This window comes from Acinonyx jubatus, chromosome D2, assembly GCF_027475565.1.
Source record: "Acinonyx jubatus isolate Ajub_Pintada_27869175 chromosome D2, VMU_Ajub_asm_v1.0, whole genome shotgun sequence".
Lineage (NCBI taxonomy): Eukaryota > Metazoa > Chordata > Mammalia > Carnivora > Felidae > Acinonyx > Acinonyx jubatus.
In genome coordinates this window covers 21126350-21147032 of record NC_069393.1, presented here as the reverse complement: position 1 = coordinate 21147032, position 20683 = coordinate 21126350, and the positions used below count along the sequence as shown (strand labels likewise).

The window sequence follows — 20683 nt, the reverse complement described above, 5'->3', positions numbered from 1 at the left end:
GATGAGCACTGGGTGTTTTATGTAAGTGACGAATCACTAAATTCTAGTCCTGATACCAACACTACACTATATGTTAACTAACTTGAATTTAAAGAACATCTTGGAAGGAAAAAAAAAGTTTCATCCGACCCAGAGACTGGCAAAGCTGAGATGAATAGAGATAGGAAGGAACAAAGAAGAGTAGATGCTACCAGTATCATCCATGCAGTGCGAATGACTGTGGTTCCCAGCCACCTGCTTTGCAGAAGACCTCAACAGCTTTCTTGCTATTAAAGTAACTAATGGCCGGAAGAGCCACTGTGGACTCCCTGAAGACTTCATTGGGTTTGGCCCCTGCAATATTCACATTCACAGACTCCAGCCTCCTGAGTCCCTCCCTGCTCCCTACCTACACCTCCACCCCCCCAAACCCCCAGACCCTGCTGCTAGAGCCAAGGGTCCACACCAGCAGCCAGCCCAGCCCTCTGTGTCTGCACAAGTGTAAGAAGCCAGCCTAGACCCTGTGCTGCCCCCACGACTGTGTACGCACTTGGGGCTAGCCCTTCCAGCTGTGCATTTGCACACCACTGGCCAGACCCTCTACTGCTACCCACACACCTATGGCAGATCCTGTGGCATGGAAGGGCACACCCACAAGCCAGGGCCTTCATAGCAGTCCATGGATCTGAATCTGGCTCTGTCACCAGTCACTGGCCTTCACTCTTAGCACATGTCAGGTAACCTTCTAGCTGTGCACCTGTATGCCCCAACCAGACCATCCTTACCAGCCTCCCAAGGCTTGGCACACACCCCCAGGAGACTGCAGCCACAGGAGTACACACGAAGAGCAGAGCCCCCACAGCCATTTGAAGGCCAGATCCGATCCTGTCTCATGTCACTGACCTGCACCACTGGGCTCACCTGAAGCTGGTCTTTCAAGCTGTGTTCCTGCACGCCCCTTGCCTGACTCCCAACACCAGCCTCCGCTGCTGTGTGCCCACGGTGAGGCCCCACAGCCGCAGCAATACACACAGACAGCCATGGCGCCCACAGCTGCCTGTACACCTGCAGCTGGCCCACACCTTTACAACTGGCTCTGACCCCCACCGCTTTGTGTATGTGTGAGACCGGCCCCCACCACTATGTAGGGGACCACCCTACAGCTGTGTACATACCACCAGCTCCAGCCACCACCACCACCTGCCCACGTCACCAGCCACTGGCCCTGGAGGTGCTGCTGAGGACTCAGACCACCTCCCACAGTGCTCACCAAGAACTGCACAGTTGTCAATGCCGTGCACCCGAGTGACCTGAACAGATAAGACATCATATACCTCTTGGACCCAAACCACCACACACCCCTGTATTTGGCCCTCTGTACCACTAGACCTGGGGTTACAGCACATTCCAGCGTGCCCCTGTGCACAAGTGAAAGTCTTTCCATACTGAGGTCAACCCATAAAGTATGGAAGAAGTGAGTGGTTATTTAAATCTGCAGACTTTAAATATGCACGACTATAGGGATCTTGAAGAATCAAAGAAACCACCAAGGGAGCATAGTGAGCTTCCAGTAATTGACCTCAAAGAACTGGAGATACCAGTGACCTAAAAACATCACACCCAGGGGCACCTGGGTGACTCGGTTGATTAAGACTAATAAAGGATTCAAAATAATTGTTCTAAAGATGCTCCGAGAGCTGCAAGAAAACAGAAAAACAATTTAACAAATTAGGGGGAAAATATAAAAACAAAATGAAAAGTTCAGCAAAGAGATAGAAAATATAAAAAGAGAACCAAGCACAAATTTGGAGCTAAAGAAGACAGTGATGGAACTGAAGAACTCAATAGACAGCTTCAACAGCAGACCGGGCCAAGCAGAAGCAAGAACACTTGAAATTATCTAGTCAGAGGAGCAAAAGAGAAAGGATGAAAAATTCATGAAGAAGACCTGCAGGACTAAAGGGGCATCGTTAAGTGAAAACAGTCCATCCATCATTGAGTCCCAGAAAGAGAAGAGAAACTTACTGAGGACCTAGAAGTGACACCACCCCCAAATCTGAAGAGTTGTAAGGGTCAGTAGGGGGAAGAAACTAAACAAAGAACCAGGTGCCCCTAGAGAATAGAAACTGAAGTCTTTTAAAAAATATATATTAAAAAGAACCCACTGGTTTTATGAAAAGACAATCCCCAGTTCTATTGAGTAATCAATAAAGCTTCAATACAGCATTTAAACTGCATTTGCAATATGTGAACTATTATTCAGCCATAAACATAAAAGCAAATCCTGCCACTTGCAACAACATGAATAGACTTTGAGGCCATTATCCAAGGTGAAATAAGTCAGACAGAGAAAGACAAATACCACATGTCATAACTCAGATGTAGAATCTAAAAACATCACACCTGGGGCACCTGGGTGGCTCAGGCGGTTAAGCTCCAACTTCGGCGCAGGTCATGATCTTCGTGCTTCACAAGTTCAAGCCCTGCCTTGGGCACTCTGCTGTCAGCGTGAGGCCCGCTTCAGATCCTCTGTCCCCCTCTCTCTCTGGCCCTCCCCCACTTGTGCACACATGCTCTCTCTCTCTCAAAAATGAATAAACATTTAAAAAATAATAAATAAAATACAATGATAAAACATCACACTCATAGAAACAGAAAGGTGGTTGCCAGAGGCTGAGAGGTAGAGGAAATGGGGAGATTTAGTCAGAGAGTACAGACTACCAGTTATAAGATGAATACGTTCAGGTATCTAAAGTTTACTTGGTGGGGGCACCTGGGTGGCTCAGTTGGTTAAGCTTCTGACTTTGGCTCAGGTCATGATCTCACAGTTTGCGAGTTTAAGCCCCACATCAGGCTCTGTGCTGACAGCTGAGAGCCTGGAGCCTGCTTCGGATTCTGCATCTCCCTCTCTCTGCCCCTCTCTGGCTTGCACTCTGTCTCTCTCACTCTCAAAAATAAATAAACATTAGAAAAAATTGTTTAAAAATAAATTACTTGTTGACTATAGCTAACAATTCTGTATTGTATATTCAAAAGTTGCTATGAAAGTAGACCTTTAATATTTTGACCATGACATCTGCAAAATTCATGTGAGGTGAAGAATGTGTTAATTAACGTTATTGTGGTAAGTATTTCACAATATATATGTATACCAGATCATCACATGGTATAACCTAAATTTCTACAATGTTCCATGTCAATTTTATCTCAGCCAAGTTAGGGCTCAGGGGGCAAGAGGCAGAAGCCTCTTGAATGGTGTTCTGAAAAGTGTTTAGCTAGGATCTGATGAAACACAAAACCTGTGGTCCTTTTTCTATCTAGTTCATTTCAAGAAAGGTTGTCCTATTTTCCCAGTCCTGTGATGCTATCTAATATCAACTGGCTTGTTGTATATTCTCCTGCAGAATAAACAAGAGTAAGTATGTAGAGTTATCTCTGTGATAACGGTGGCAAATGTGCTGAGATATAAACATATATCAAGGCAGATTCTTCAGTCTGGTCTATATGTAGATCCTAATTTTAAAATAAGTTTTGAAATTTGCTCACTTTTTTCCAACAAAATTTTAATGACTTTATTTATAGACTAAAATGTTTTGTAAGAATGGCTATTTGTGGTAGCCTGATGGGTTTTTTGGTTTGGTTTTTTTCCCCCATTTAACTCTCGATCTCAGCAAAGCAAGCATGTGTACTTCTTGAAGGAAGATACTTTGCAATGGATGGTCTCTTGTCATTTTCCTTTTCCTTTGCATCAGTTCACAGCCAAATCAAAAGCTCAATATGGACCCTAATCAGAACCATTTTAAGACTTTGTGGCATCTTCTGAGTTCTCTCTTTTCACTGGCTCTTCTCTACCCAATAATAAAGGCAGCTGTGCTTGTATTTAGTGCTTCAGAGAAGATGGAAGGGTTCCAGGTAGAGTCAGTAATACCAATACTCTGATTCCCAGAATGCGGCTCTAATCATGCCTCTCCCAGCTTCCAGTTTTCCTAGCAAGGTGCCACTACCCAGATCCACATGTAATCTCATTACCACCACATCATATCCGAGCCACACCTTGCCACTCAGATGCACACATTCATCTTGGTATCTGTAGCACTTAGCATGCTTTCTGGCACATGCCAGATGTTAAATATGTATTTGCTGAATATATAGAAATGAAAGCTACACTCTTGAAGGTTAAATTTGCCAAAAGGTCTTAATTTTCTTGACTTTATACTGATCCTGTGGTAATGTAATTTTGCTCCCTGAAGTTAATGGCTTCCAATTGATTCAGAAGAACGAAGAGATATTTGTGTGCAAGTAGATAAAGCGTTTTCAGAACACCTCAAATCTGTCAGTTGTTAAATTCTTATTATTCTGGGAAGGTATCAGGGGACATTTGGATGCCCTGTAATTTTAGCCTGTCTTTTCCCAGAAATGCAACTGGTTATTATTTCTGAGGTTAAATACAAAGAAAAAAGAAATATTGGTATTGACTTTTGCTTTCTATTATATTTCCAGAAGTGTATTGCCTGGCTAAAAATAAATCCTTAAAGTAAATATTAAATATTTTATAGTCATAAGATAGTCCCTATCAAATGGAAAATTCTAATACAATATTTCCTCCTTACAGTTCTAACATAGACATGTTGACAAGAGCACTTGAAATAATGCAAACTGCTCTGGGTTTCTACATTAATCAAGACTAATTTGAAAATATGTCATTCAAAAATAGATTCATTTTTAATTTTTATGTAACAGATATTAAAAGTTAATTGAAAGTATTTATTTGGATTCTAAGAAGGGCAGGGCACCTTCCCCTAAATTTTGCTGTTAACCTTAAACCACTCTAAAAAAATTAAGTATTAATATAAAAAAAGAAAGTACAAGTAATTATGACATGCCCTTAGCGTTCAAAACATGAAAATCTCTTTGAAGGAAAGAATGCTTTTGAGAGTTGCAAAGAGTTCTGAGAACATAAGAACATCTTATCTCTTTCTTTCTCCCTTTCTCTCTCTCTCTCTCTCCCTCCCTCCCTCTCTCTCTGTCCTAGTGATTTTACAACATATTGGAGATCTCATTTCCCTTACCAAGTAGAGATCTAAAAGTATCAGATAAATTTTGTGTGCTACTAATCCTGGTTCTCCTGAAGAATCTGTGAAGCAGGCTCAGGACAGCAGTTATTTTAGTTAATTGCTATGTGGTTCTAAGTGCTCGTGCCCAGAAACTACTTTACTCTTCCTCCTATTTTCTTGTGATGTATGTTGGTAATGCTCACTCCCTACTTCTTTTAAAAAATTCTACATCCATTAGGCACACAAGTACTCTGCAGTTATCAACTATAAGCATCTTTAATTATCCTCCTTGCCAAAGGAAAGATACAATAAGTAAATACATCATTACTGTTTTTTTTACATTGTGAAGCTTAATTTGAATTTTTTCCATGTAAGATTTTCTAAGAACTATATAAAAAGCACCTTTATACATTTAAAATCATATTTTATAATAGGTTATTCAGTTTCTACCTACTGAAAATTTAGAAATTATCATCTATTTATAGAAGGAACATTCCTAAAACAGTATATGATAGAAACAAATACTATGTTTTTAATAAATGTTTTAAATAAATAGTTTTGATAGAAACAAAAACTATGATGGTGTAGTGTGTAGAAGTCACATATTCATGTTTTTTACTCAGCTGTGTTAGAGTTTTGGCTTCAAGGAACAATGGAGTAGCTTACAATGAACTAAGCATCCTGCCGATAAAAATCATAAACCCCGGGGGGCACCTGGGTGGCGCAGTCAGTTAAGCGTCCGACTTCAGCCAGGTCACCATCTCGCGGTCCGTGAGTTCGAGCCCCGCGTCGGGCTCTGGGCTGATGGCTCAGAGCCTGGAGCCTGTTTCCGATTCTGTGTCTCCCTCTCTCTCTGCCTCTCGCCCATTCATGCTCTGTCTCTCTCTGTCCCAAAAATAAATAAACGTTGAAAAAAAATTTTTTTTAAAAATCATAAACCCCGGAAAAATAGTTTTTGAAAACTTGTTTGTAGGCACTGAAAAATAATCGAAAATTGGCATAAATTGGAGTGAATTCAACTTTTGAAAGAACTAAATAACACAAGATGAGATCTATATTTTTATGGCAGGTACTGGATACAGTTGATTGAGAAAGTCACAATTTTATTGTCTTGAGGTCAGAGGATCAAGTTTGAGGCTGTAATGGTGGCTGGATATTCAGGGAGGAATCACTGATAGAAGGGAACCACAAAGGAAGTGCTGAAGTCAATCTACAAACATATACACTCCCCACAATCCTTGAATAAGCAATGAACTATGTGTGTGGAGGTGGGAAGTGGAGGGGGATGGTATGAAACTACAAGGAGAGCAGAGGGAAATAACAGGTAAAAAATTAAAAGCTGAGAAGGAAGTTCAGCAGTGCTTGCTGCAAGGAAAATAGAACACCACATCAAGGAGACTTGGCAAATATCTTTGGCTTTTTATTAATACTACAAGGACTACATCTTAGAAGTTATGACTATGTCCCAGGACTAAAGGGATTACTCTTGGAATAAGGACGATTCTAAAACAGACCTGCTATTGAAAGCCTAAAACAAGTCCCTATAAGACTAGAGTCTTTATAGCACATTATTCACAATATCCAGTATTTAATTTAAATTTTATATTTGATTTAAAAATCACTAGTATACATGAAAGGAAATGAGAAAATCTGACTTGCTGTCAAAAGAAAAGTTAAGTAATAAAAACAGACCCATAGGTGACTCAGATGTTAGAATTAATAGACTTTAAAATAACTATAATTAATATGTTAAATATCTGAATGAAAAGACAGATATAGTGAGTAAGGCAAAATTTTTCAGGAGAAATAGGAAATCTTAAAAAAATAGAAATCTTAGAACTAAAAAACGCAATATCTGAAATTTTAAAAAAACATTCACTGGATGGGATAAAGAACAGATTGAATACAAAGGAAGAAAGAATTGGTGAACTTGAAGACAAGTTATAAAAATCATCCAAACTGAAGAACAGAAAACAAAAAGATTAAAAATCAATTTGACACGATGTCAGCAACCTGTGGAATACTAGCAAGCTGACTAAACACTTACAGTGTGGTCCAAGAAGCAGAGGAGAAAGAGAATGGAACAAAAATGATGTATATATTTATTTTCAAATTCAATCACAAACCACAAATCCTAGACCCAGGAGACTTAGAACACCCCAAGGAGGGTAAATACAAAGAAAACCACACAGAGGTACATAGTGGTGAAGCTGATAAATGGCAAAGATAGAAAAAAAAATGTTTACACAGCCAAAGGAGAAGATGCATTATAAATAGAAAAAAGACTGTGATCTAACTTCTTACCAGAAACACTGGAGGCCAGAAACAATGGAACATTCTTTAAGATGCTAACTGAAAACTTTCTGTGAATCGAGAACTTATATCCAGTGAACACAAATTGATAATAAAAGCAAAATATAGTTTCAGATAAGCAAAAATTGAGATGAAGTGTTACCATCAAACCCACACTAAAAGAAATACTAAAGGAAGTTCATTAGTATTCTGAAGGGAAATAATACCATATGGAAATGTGGATCTAAATAAAGGAGAGAAAAATTAGAAGCAGATTGCTATAAAGAACACTTTTTCTTTTTAGAAATTCTTTAAAGTTTGATTAATAAAAATATCAATTTATTATGAGGCTTGTAATACATGTAAAAGTTAAATATATGATATTTATAGCACAAAAGGTAAAACTAACAGTGTAAATGGAATTATATTATAGAATTTCATATTACACATGAAGTTATATATATAATACATCATATGTAATATTACTCTATGATATATAATTAATAATATAATATGTATTATATAATATTACTCTGTGATATATGATTAATAATATAATATTATTTAGACTGATAAATTAAGGATACATATTATAATGTTTAGGGCAACCACTAAAAGGAAAACAAAAGAAAAAGGAGATTTAGTTAAAAAGCCAAAGAAGGAGGGGGTGCCAGGGTGGCTCAGTCAGTTGAGTATCTGACTCTTGATTTCAGCTTGAGTTGTGATCCCAGGGTCGTGGGATCAAGCCCATGTCAGACTGCACTGAGTGGGGAACCTGCTTGGGATATTCTCTCTCTCTCTCTCTCTCTCTCTCTCTCTGCCCCTCTCCCCTACTTGTGCTCCCCCCCCAACCCCCCCCAAAAAAAGCCAAAGGAGGAGATAGCCACTGATATATGTGATGATTTGGTGATTAGAAAATGCTCGACCCAAAAGAAGACAAAAAGGAGGGACAAAAAACCCACAAAGAACAGTGGACAAATACACAACAAATAGCATAAGGGTGTGTTCCAGGGTCAGAGAGAAAGCCATGGTTTTTTAAGCAGAGAGAACAATACAAGGATTTTGCCTTACTTTAGTTTTAAACACATAGAATGTATGACCAGGGTAGCAAGAAAGGGAAGTAGAAAGAGATATTTCTCTCTCCTATACGTGAATGGCAGAAATGAACTCTAGATCTTAAAAGGAGATTGTTTTCCAGAAGGAATCCGATCCCTCAGATGGAGGCAAGCCTAAGTATAAATTCCGATTCCAGCCATTTGCTTGCATGTGACCTTGAGCAGGTACATTCCTCTTCTGGAGCAGCTTTCTCATCTATAATGGAAGTTGTAATGCCTTTCTCATGAGTTGTAAAGATTCAATAAGATCACAAATATAAAGCGCCTGTAACCACAGAGGGGTTTCAAAAAATGTTATCTCACACCCTCCTATGCCAACTCTACAACTGCCTCGTGTGCACAAAATGAGGATACAGTCAGAATTTTTGGTAAAAAACACAGATATGAGACTAGCAGTACTGTTGGGCTGCAGGTGGGGCCCCCTTATTTATCTCTAGCTGTATTATTAACTCTTCTTTCCTGAGCACTACTGGCTTTTTCTTTTATTGTTTTCAGTTTTGAATTAAGTATCACATCCTGTTTCACATCCATGATATAGGAAAAGAGTATATATCCATTGGATTCTCTCTGCTTGGCTTCCTTTTCCATCTCTAGAGTGAGATTTTTTGCTTAGAGGGTTTTTCTGCTACAGAATACAAATAAAATAAATGTCTGTTTTTGAAAGTATTTCCCAAGTCATGAATTTGTCTCTTTTCAGTATTGGCTGTGAGCAAATTCAACATGTTAAGAACATATTCTGGGTTCCGTATTCTTAGGTCTGATGCCTTAATGTCCTGTTCCATGCTTTTCAGCCGAATAGGACCTGAAAGCAAGCCTTTTTGACCTTCGAGTGTGCTAGGTTTTGCTCTTAGGCTAACACAAGAGAGCATTTTGTCCAGCCAGTAAAGTACAGTTTCCCACCTCAGTAATAAGATTACTGTCATTGAAATGAAATATGAGATCTGGACTAGCCAGTTGGCTTTGCTTCAGAATTCTGCCCAAGGGAATACTTGTTCATTATGTCAGTGCTTTAAAAATCAGGGGAATTGGAAAAAAACTACCAACCCTGTGCAATTTCATTTCCCTCCCATACTGTTACTATGGCAACTCAGCATCCCTCTCTCCTTCTCTCCCGTCCAAGTGCATATGCTGCCATTCTTGAGGCAGCCTCCCCTGAGCCCCAGCAATTGCCTTTGTCAAGCATTTTCCAACTGGAAGTTGACACTGTTGTATGCAGCTGAAGAAATGCTTTTTGGTACTGGACCCAGTCTAAGTGACCCTGTATATCAGCTATAAATTTCTAGGGTTTGGGAGCAGGTTAGAATCCTCATTTTTGTATTGGAAAAAGCATTGCTCTAGTTTTAGGGAGAGGAGTAGACCAGTTCACTGCTGTGTTCCAAACCACAGTGCTCACAATAGTTCTCTTTTTTCAGCTCCTGGTATTCAAATAAAAGGAAAATATCTTATTTAGAATAAATCCCCTAATATTTTTCTTATTCTGAGAGCTAAAAAGACTGGTCATGTTCTTCAAATCACTTATTTATGGGGAATTTTATTTTTCTGGAAAGAAAGACATTAGAGCACTTCTGAAGGATAAAATGAGTCTGCTCTTAACAAAAAGAATTTTTAACCAACTAACTAGAAAACATTTTTAAAGGACTAGCCCCCAAGCCCACTCATTTGCTCACTCCATTCCTTCATTTACTCATCTGCAACTTTCATGGATACAGTGCTGAGTTATCTTCTCTGTGAGATTCAAATATCCCTTAAGCTAGTGACCTTGTCCTCAGAACCAGCCTAGCTGAAATGATGACGCCTGCTCACAAATGACTAAGATACCCGGTGGAAAGTTAGAGAAGCTTCCCCAGGCGAAGTGCAGATAAAACAAGGCAGATGTCCTGAAAGTACAGTGGTTATGTCTAGTTATGGAAAAGTCTTCTAAGAAACGTAGGACTTTAAAACAGTACAAATTTGGATCTTGGAGAAAATGGAAAGGGAACTCCTTCCTGGTACCCTGTGTGGGCAGAGCAGAGAGACCGGAACACGAAGAGCTGCGAATGGCTTGCGAGCTGGGGGAGAAGGGAGGGGCATCGGGGAAGGCCCAGTGTAGCAGAGACTGCTGGTGGAAGACCACCAATGCTGATCTGAGAAACTGAGGCTTGGCTGAGGACCGAGTGGTTATTGAAGGCCACGTAGCGTTTCATAATCAGAACAGTGCTTCAGGAAAGTGAATGATAAGCCTCACCCATTTCAAAGCAAAAGAAACCAGTTTGAAATTTACATATTATGTTTTGTCCAAATGCAGGTATTAAGTAAAGTCTGTGCTGGCTAATTGTCCTCTTTTTTTTTTAAACTGAACTAAGTGTGAATCAGTACATGGCAGACACTTTCCAGTCTGGCTGTGGGTCAGCTGATCCTATCTTCTTTGTGACTATAAAAGATGTGACACTAATTAAAGACCTTACATTAACTCTAGGCACTAGTTTTCCACTGACCTGTGAATGTCCCAGCAGCCAGGCTGGCACTGCCTGTACAGCCAGGCAGCCGTGACATCTTGTACAGCTTCCTGATGAGCCGTCTCTCCTGCCGGAATTCTGGCTGTTTGAAGTCATGCGCTTTTGAAAAGTTTCAGAGCAAATGTACAGCAGATCCAAAGGAGTCAGCCCAACTTGCAATCAATGTTAAAAATACTGCAAGTGAAACTGCAGTCAAGAGAGCTATGCTTCAGGTAGCTCTTTGCAGTTAGCTAGGAACTGAAGATCTTACCCTGGGGAGCCCCCTGACTTTATCATTGAAACCAGGTGATGAGAAGAACAATGGCAGTAACAATAGCACTTCACAGCTCTTGCACTGATGAAAAAATCACCTTCCCTAGCTGAGTCTCTAAAGTCTATGAGTGTTTAATAAGTAAACACCAGAGATCAGAGGCAGCAGCTGCAGAATGAAGATAAAAGAAGGCTCAGGATGGCTGAAAGTTTGAAAAGAGGGGCTTTGTCTTAGTAACTCCTCCTAAGTCATGTCTTGACTGTCCTGCACAGTCTGGCCAAGATCTGCGTTCAGCCTGTGCAGGCTTGGAGAAGTAAAGAATCTTCATTTATCAAATGAATATTATACCTTTCGTATAGGGGTAATCGTGAGGATAAAATGATATAATATCTTGGATTTGTTTCAAAATAATATAAGAAAGGAGAAAAGGTCAGGATATGGATGAATCAAGATTGATCAGGAGATGACAGCTGAGGCTGAGCACCAGACACCTAGAGAGACTCATTATACTATTCAGTCTGCTTTAGTCCAAAATAGGTTTGAAATTTTCCATAATTAAAGCTTTTATTGAAAAATGAAATCAGCAAAAATGTAAATCTGTAAAGGACAGTATGTTTCAAAGGATTGAGGTAGATTTTGCTCTTAGCCACTTTGCATTCAGTATGTAGCAATTTGCTTTGGGTAAGATAATTTTCATGGATAAATGAGTTGGGCTAAAGTAAATACTTTTTTTTCTGTGTGAGCATGGTTTGAACATGTCTGCACACATTCTGTCACCTCTTACATCTTAGAGTCTACTTATGAGAAAATAAAAGAAACAAATTTGACCTTTCAGTCCGTAAAAGACAATCACGTTATGACAGGACCTGTGTGGTGTGTTTTTGTGTGTGTGGCAGAAGGTGGGTGTGATTATTAGTTCCCCTTCAGATATTTATAGGTTTTATATTATTGGGAAGACACTTGGACTTCATGGTGTTTTTTTTAATGTTTTCAGATTTTATTTTATTCTATTTTATTAGAAAAATGCTATTTCCCACTTGAAAATCTATACACTGCTTTACTTTGGTTTATGAGAGCAAATGTTTCAAATCAGCATAAGAGGCAGAATATTTAAATATGCTCACAGCATGATCAAATGAGCTTGTGATTCAAATTTCATTTTTAAGGGATTTTAATTCTGAGATGTGGCTAATAGGTTAGAAATAGGATTGTACCTTACTGATTATACATTAGGATAATTAGGGTTATTTTCAAGATCTGCTCACACAATCTGGGAAGTGATTTGAATACACTGATAACATTTTAATGTATCTTAAAATGTGACTGTCCTTAGGGTAGGCTTTGTCAACCACAGGAATCCTCAAGCTGGGGAAAACTTCTCCATAGAGTTTGGGGCCACTTAGATAGCTTTAAGTGAATTATTTTCTACTCCTTAACTCCTAATTCTCCTTTCCCACCTAGCCTGTGGTAAAATAGTCCTTGTCTCCTAGCACAAAAGGATGACCTAAGTCACTCTCACACACCTGGCCCCCGGGGTGCAAAACTTGAAGAGAAGAGGGGACAGAACAGAGCAAGGGGAAGAATTCAGAATATCCGTGTCATGTTAACAACTGTATGACTCTAATGATTGAACAACAAATTTGTCTGCTCATTGGATGATTGGAAATCCTGCTGCTGCCAACAAAAATGAAGGAGCTAGTGGAGTTGCCTTAGGATGCATCATTGAAAAAAATCTTTGGTAAAATATTATTAGGTGATTTTGGCATGTAATTCCAGAGTTTAAAAAATTATTAGTTGACACTGCTTTAACAAAAATCCATCTTCTTATTTGTGCAGACAAGATGTCTCAGCACTAACATTTATAAAAACAAAAATTGGGTAGCTCACTAGATCAAGCATCTGACTCTTGCTTTTGGCTCAGGTCCAGGGGTCTCATGGTCATGGGACCAAGCTCTGCATTGGGCTCTGCACTGAGCATGCTGCCTTCTTGGGATTCTCTCTCTCTCCCTCTGCCCCTCTCCCCCACTCATGCGATCTCTCAAAAAAAAAAAAAATGGGATAGTGTTTGTACCAAAAATAATAAAATTACCTAAGCAATAAACTTAACCAAGACAGAGAAAGATCTATACTGTGAAAATTGTAAAACACCAGTGAAAGAAATTGAAGACAACACAAACAAATGGAAAGATGTTCTGTGCTCTTAGATTGAAAGAACCAATATTGTTAAACTGCCCATACTACCCAAAGCAATCTACAGATTGAATGCAATCCCTACAAAATGCCAACAACATTTTTCACAGAATTAGAAGAGTCAATCCTAACATTTGTATGGAACCACAAAAGACCTCAAATAGCCAAAGCAATCTTGAAAATGAAAAAAACAATCTCAGATTTCAAGATATCCTTCAAAGTTGTAGTAATCAAAACAGTATGGTTCTGGCACCAAAACAGATACATAGATCAATGGAACAGAGCAGAGAGCCCAGAAATAAATCCATGATTATATGGTCAATTAATCTTCAATAAAGGAGGCAAGAATATGCAATGGGAAAAAGTCTCTTCAACAAATGGTGTTGGAAAAACTGGAAAGCAAAGGAGTGAACCTAGACCACTTTCTTAACCTGTTGGAAAAACTGGACAGCAAAGGAATGAACCTGGACCACAAAAATAAGCTAAAAAATTAAGGACCTAAATGTGGGACCTGAAGCCATAAAAATCCTGGAAAGGAGCACAGGCAATAATTTCTCTGACATCGGCCATAGCAACATTTTCCTAGATACATCTCCTGAGGCAAGGGAAACAAAAGCAAAAATAAACTGTTGGGACTACATCAAAATAACAACCTTCTGCACAGAAAAGGAAACAAGAAAACTAAAAGACAGCTGACAGGATGGGAGAAGATATTTGCAAATGGCATATCTGATAAAAGGTTAGTATACAAAATATATAAAGACCTTATACCTCAACCCAAAAAACAAATAATCTGATTAAAAATGGGCAAAAGACATGAACAGACATTTTTCCAAAGAAGACATCCAGATAGCCAACAGACACATGAAAAGATGCTCAACATCACTGATCATCTGGGAAATGCAAATCAAAAACATTGTGAGATATCACTTCACACCTGTCATAATGGCTAGAATCAAAAACACAAGAAACAGTATTGGTGAAGATATGGAGAAAAATAAACCCTCATGCACTGTTGGTGAGAATGCAAACTGGTGCAGCCACTGCCAAAAACAGTAGGGAGGTTCCTCAAAAATTAAAAATGGAACTACCATATCATCTAGTCATTCCACTACTGAGTATTTACCCAAAGAATATGAAAACACTAATTGGAAAAATATATGCACCCCTATGTTTATAGCAGCATTATTTACAATAGCCAGGTTATGGAAACAGCCCAAGTGTCCATCGATAGATGAATAGATAAAGAAGATGTAATATGTGTATACACACACACACACACACACACACACACACACACACACACTGGAATATTAGGCAGCCATAAAAAATGAAGTCTTGCCATTTGCAACAACATGGAAGAATCTAGAGGGTACAATGCTAAGTGAAATAAGTCAGTCAGAGAAAGACAAATACCAAATGATTTCACTGATATGTGGAATTTAAGAAATGAAACAAAGGAACAAAGAAAGAGATAAGCCAACCAAAAAATAGACTCTTAACTATGGAGAACAAACTGACAGTCACCGGAGGGGAGGATTGTGGATGAAATATAAAGGGGATTACTAGTACATTTATCATGATGAACACTGAGTAATGTATAGAATTGTCAAATCACTATATTGTACACCTGAAACTAATATAACACTGTATGATAACTATGCTAGAATTTTTTAAATATATAAAAAATTTAAAAAGACTGCATTTGACTTTAAAAAAAACAAGATAGTGTTGATGCTGACTCTGTCTCATTCCAGCAATAGCTAATATTCATTAGCAGACACATGAACTAGTTTTTGAGAACATACATCTCATTAAGAGGGGAATTTTAATTAATTGTTGCTTTTATTTAATAATCATAAAGTTTATATTATGTTTTTGCAATTTTTACCAATTGTGTTTGAATAATTTTAATAACTCCAATTAGGAGATTTACTTTAGTGCTTGAAAGACTTATATTCTCAGGAAATCTTTAACCTTTTCAAAATTTAACTTACATATTTTCACAGCAAAGAGATATGATATGGTAACTTATTAAAAATACTCAAGCACAAAATTATATTATATTAAGATAAAACCATGTGGAAGAAATTAAATGGAAATAGAAATGCAAGAGGGAAGAGGACCAATGTCAAATTCCTATTACAAATTCCTATTTTAAAAGGTTGTTTTTATATTTTTTTAACTTTGGATATCAAATTACATATGGTGTTTCAGTTCCATTGGATATAAGAAGAGTAGTGGAACAATTCTGTTTTTAACTGTGAGTATTCTAATATGTGAGAAATTACATACTTTACAACTACTTAAACTTATGAAAAATTTAGTTCCTAGTTAAAAATATGAAACTGAGATATGTGAATAAATGTTTGAAGGTCACAGGTCCACAGCATGTGGATGCTGTGCTGGATCCTGAAGAAATACACTGCATTTACAGACTTTCCCACTGAATCTAACTCAAGATGTTTCCTCTGTTTAACAGGATGGTCTGACGCCCCTGCATTGTGGAGCACGGAGTGGCCATGAGCAGGTGGTAGAAATGCTGCTTGATCGAGCTGCCCCCATTCTTTCAAAAACCAAGGTAATTTCTTCCCAAGTTCTTGGACGCTGACTATAAGTAGCTTTACATCCTTTTACTGCTTCTTTAATGTAGCCTTGTGAGTCATGTAGAAAAATGATATTCCCATTTAGCAATTAAGGTAGGCTAGTTTACCAAATCTTTAGAGAACCTCAAAATAAGTTTGGGTTTAAGAAGCCTTCTGCTAGAATGCACTGTACCACAAAGTCATTTGTGTGTGTGTGTGTGTGTGTGTGTGTGTGTTGCTTTTGTTTTTGCTTTGTTTCAAGAACACTGACTGCTTGATTTTATCCAATATTTGCATAGTTCAGCAGTGACTGCTTATTGGGGAAAGAAAATACAAGATCTATAGTCTCTAAAGTCTGGGTGCTGGCTCTCTTTCTCCAACACCTTAGTTTATTTCTTGAGAGTTTACAGATTATTGAAGAGGATAGCATTTAACTGATAAAGGCTAGAAACTTTGGAAAGATTGCATCTTGCTTGGGACTTTGGGGAAGTTGACATATCCAAAATGAATGCATCGTGACTGCCCAACAAATAGTGTTTTGCAAAATGTCTTCTGGATTTTTATGGTAAAACCTTTTGGTGCTATTTGAAAAACAAGAATATTTGTAAATAAATTTTGGTACATATGAACTACTTGAGTCCCTACTATTTTTATTAATCAAATCAGTGAGTTTTGGAAGCTGTATTAAACTTTTTAAAGGGCCTTAATTTCTAAATATCATCAAAACAGTAAAAACACATATTGCTTCTGTGTGCACTCTGGTGTTTCCTCAACAACCCTAGTGAAGATGGAACATGGTTAAGGTGGTCTGAATAATTCCTTCACTCATTTGAAATGCAGGGTTTAGATTAGTGAGCCATGGGAAGTATATTACCCAACAGAGTTAAACAGCCACAATGTTTCATTGTATGCAATGATACCATGGCCTTTTGAGTGCTTCTCATCTAAGCCATTCTGTTTGTTCTTTTTCCTTTCACCTAGTCTGTATCTATCTTTTCCACCTCTACTGCTGTCTTCAGAGCCACCTCATCGTTAACTGTAATAGCTTCCTTACTGGTCCCACATTTCCTGCCTCGCTGTTTTCCAATCCTGCTCCCATTGTGCAATCAGAGTGGCCAGATAAACTGTCAACTAGATCATGTCAACCTCCTGCCTAAAAACTTTCCAACTGATTCCCTTTGTTCTCTTAAAAATTAATTTTCGGGGTGCCCGGGTAGCTCAGTTGGTTGAACGTCTGACTTCGGCTCAGGTCATGATCTCACAGTTCATGGGTTCGGGCCCCGTGTCAGGCTCTGTGCTGACAGCTCAGAGCCTGGAGCCTGCTTCGAATTCTGTGTTTCCCTCTCTCTCTCTGCTTGTCCCCTACTCACACTCTGTCTCTCTCTCAAAAATAAAGATTAAAAAAATTTTTTTAATTAATTTTCACTTTATCAAAGCAATAAGGCATAAATATAAAATTGCTGTCTCATCTTTTCTTCCTTTTGTTCATCTCGTTATCTATTCTTTCTTTACAAGAGATTTCCTTGATTTTTTTCTTCTTTTCTTAAAGTTTTCCAGTTCTTGTTTTATGGATGCAACATATTCTATTACCTTTCTGAGAACACTCAAGATAAATTTCTTTTAATTTTTTTCTGCCTCTCTTCTGCCCCCAATTCCTCATATTTTCTCTTCACTTTGTTGGCTTTGGTCCTCTATTTCATGTTGGGGGTTTCCTCACAAATGTCTGTCCCTGACCATAAGTGTCAGGCACTAACATTTGAGTGGAAGCTCTGTGCGAGTGTAGTCAGGACTCCAGGTGGTGATGGGCTGGAAAGGGTCCCCTGATGTCACAATCAGTTGCCCTTTTTTCTGGGAAGTTCAATTTTTTTGAGAGATGACTCCTCCAATCTTTTGCAGTGTATACCTGTGTGAACACATTCAGAGTAAGAAAAGGAAAGGGGACTACATTCTCCTGATCCTCCATGCATACTTTAATCATAATAATAACAAATATTTACATAGTGGTTCCCACATAGCAGGTTCTAAGCACTATATATATATATATATCAACCCATTTAATCCTCACAATGAGGCACTAAACTGAGACCCAAAGAGAAGACTTTCTCAGGATAGCTCGTGGCAGAACAAGGATTTGAACCAGGACATCTAACTCAAGAGACCATACTCTTGACACCCATACTGTCCTTCCTTTTTCTGTGAGCACCTGGTCTCAGTCCAGAGCCTCACCACACCCCTCTGCTCTGCCTGGGCTCCTGTATCCAGAATCTCTCTGCTTCAATTTCTCCAGAGACTCAACTCTTGATTTCCTATAAGGGGCATGGGGCAGTCATCTGGCTTTGCTGAGTCAGAAGGGCCTGGAAACCTGACAGCACCATACACAGGTGAACCAATCCTGCTTCTAACTCTGCGCCTCATCTATATCTTCCAAGGTGTGCTGTGTTTCCATATCCTTTGCCTTTGGGGCATTTGAAAATTAAATCATTATGTTGGAGCCACATCATCAAGCCTATTGTGTTCATCTTTTCCCAATTCTGTATTCACTGACATGATGCTGATGGCTTAAAATTGGTCATAGGAGGGTTCTTTACATCATGGGAATTGGCAAATGCCACATATTGGGGTTTCTCTTTTTCAAAGAGCTGTTGTTAAACACTTAACAGTACATCACTGATTATAGCCCACCACAGACACGTAGCATTCAGCCTTCTGTTTTCTCCTGGCTGAGTTAACACACTAAGCCCTCTTTTCATATTCTAAAATTTATAGACATCACACATCTGTTTTTATTTCCTTTCCTGTGTGTGTATGGGGGGGGTGGTATGTGGGTGTGCATGTGCACACACATGCATGTGCTCTTGTGGAATTTATGTTTTAAATTACTTTGGAGTTTGGAAAAGGATGGATAAACATAGGTCATATCTACGATTTCATTCTAAAGTGTCCCCCTGCACTAATAAATTCCTTACCAGAATCTGACCACCTCTGTGCCTTATCTCTCATTCTACTCCTCCTTTTGCTTCCTGGAATACACCAAGTTTGTCCTCATTTCCTGTGCCTGCAGATTGAGTTCCCTCAGCTTGTCCCAGATCTCTGCAGTCTCCACACATTTTTCAAGTCACATGTTTTCTTCTCAGGGAGGCCTTCTTGTTACTTTACTTTCTTGACAGCTGTCTCTCTCCTCAGTAAAATGAAAGCCAGGACTTTGCCTCATTCAGTGCAGTACCCCAAGCACCTAAATCAGCCCCTGGCACATAGTGGACTTCCAGTAAACCTTTTCTGAATGAACATTAGGTGAATGAATGCATTTCTGACTTTAAAACATTTGTCTAATTCCTCAAGGCTTTCATCTTTCTGAGCTAAGAAAACCCATCACATTGGATCTATACTTTCAGCTTTATGAGGGTACAGTATGCAGTAAGACCCCTCTCCCTAGGGTTCAGGATCTTTACTTTCTTGTCCTTCTCCAATGACATGTTACTACTCATATATTGTTATTTTGTGTATCAGTGGGGAATGTCCTTCTTTTGTTGACACTGCCTTCCATTTCTACTGGCCACTAAGTCATTTGTTTCCTAAGATTTTGTTTGTTTGTTTACTTCACCGTGAAGTAATGTATCAAAACATATGACTGTATCAAAACATAAAGCAAAGGAATGTCTTGGCAGGAAGCACAGGAGCGCATGTGTGCATATGCTGGTGGGTGCTACTATCCCCAGTGTCTCCATCCTTTGTTGCACATTAGTGTCTACTTTGATTCAAGATGTTGGAGAGAATTTTTTTTAATGTTTATTTATTTTTGAGAGAAAGAGAGAGTGTGTGAGAGGGGGAGCCGCAGAAAGACAGGGAGACACAGGATCAGAAGCAGGCTCCAGGCTCTGAGCTGTCAGCACAGAGCCCGATGCGGAGCTTGAACTCACAAACCATGAGATCATGACCTGAGCCAAAGACAGATGCTTAACCGACTGAGCCACCCAGGTGCCCCTGGAGTGGAATTTCTTAGGTAGAAATATTCTGATTGACCCTGTGTGAAGTCTTCAAATTCACACAAATATTTATTGACCTCTTTCTATATATACATGGCTCTCTGTGGGGCAGTATGGGAAAATTGTAACTCATGAACCTTTTGCTTTCAGGGAACACAAATAGCTGAAATACTTGACAGTGAGTGAATGATACCATGAGAGTGACTAGAGGGAGGCTGGCACCTTTTCTTCCTATCTTGATATCCCATTTTATATCATTTATAGATAAATTAAGGGAAATAACTTGAAAACAAATTTTTGGAAACTGAATTTGTGGTCATATCCTACCCCCCTGGCCAGATATGTTAAACTATATATCATAGTGATTAATAGAGCCTCTTTCAAAAATTGGATTCTCTAGAAATTTCCATGTTTCCTCCACTTTGCCTCCACGTTTACAGGCAGCATTCTTGAAAAGACTCATCTCTTAATACCTTGTTTTTGCCTTCACTGGGAAACACATACTGAATGCTAAATGTCACTCTAACCTTTTTTTTAAGGTTTTATTTATTTACCTTTGAACCTATTCATTTCTTCTCTCTTTAAAGAATTTTTTACTTATTCCCACCACACATGATTAACTGTCATTGAACCCAGCTGATTTAAACTGAGGCCAGCATTAGCTAATGAGTTGGTCAATGCCTTGCCTTTCCTCATCATAGACACATGGGGGCACCAGACTGATGGCAGAGGGAAGGTTT

General features: G+C 38.9%; 1 protein-coding gene across 4 annotated transcripts in view; it reads left to right on the top strand.

The window, feature by feature from the left end:
* The window catches only part of ANK3 (ankyrin 3), a 679804-nt gene that overhangs the window by 491570 nt on the left and 167551 nt on the right, over positions 1-20683 (top strand). For all 4 annotated transcript variants that reach the window (XM_053207647.1, XM_053207648.1, XM_027062065.2 and 1 more), the window contains one exon: positions 15858-15956. In XM_053207647.1, coding sequence (XP_053063622.1) covers positions 15858-15956 — 99 coding nt within the window. The remainder of the gene's footprint in view (positions 1-15857; positions 15957-20683) is intronic.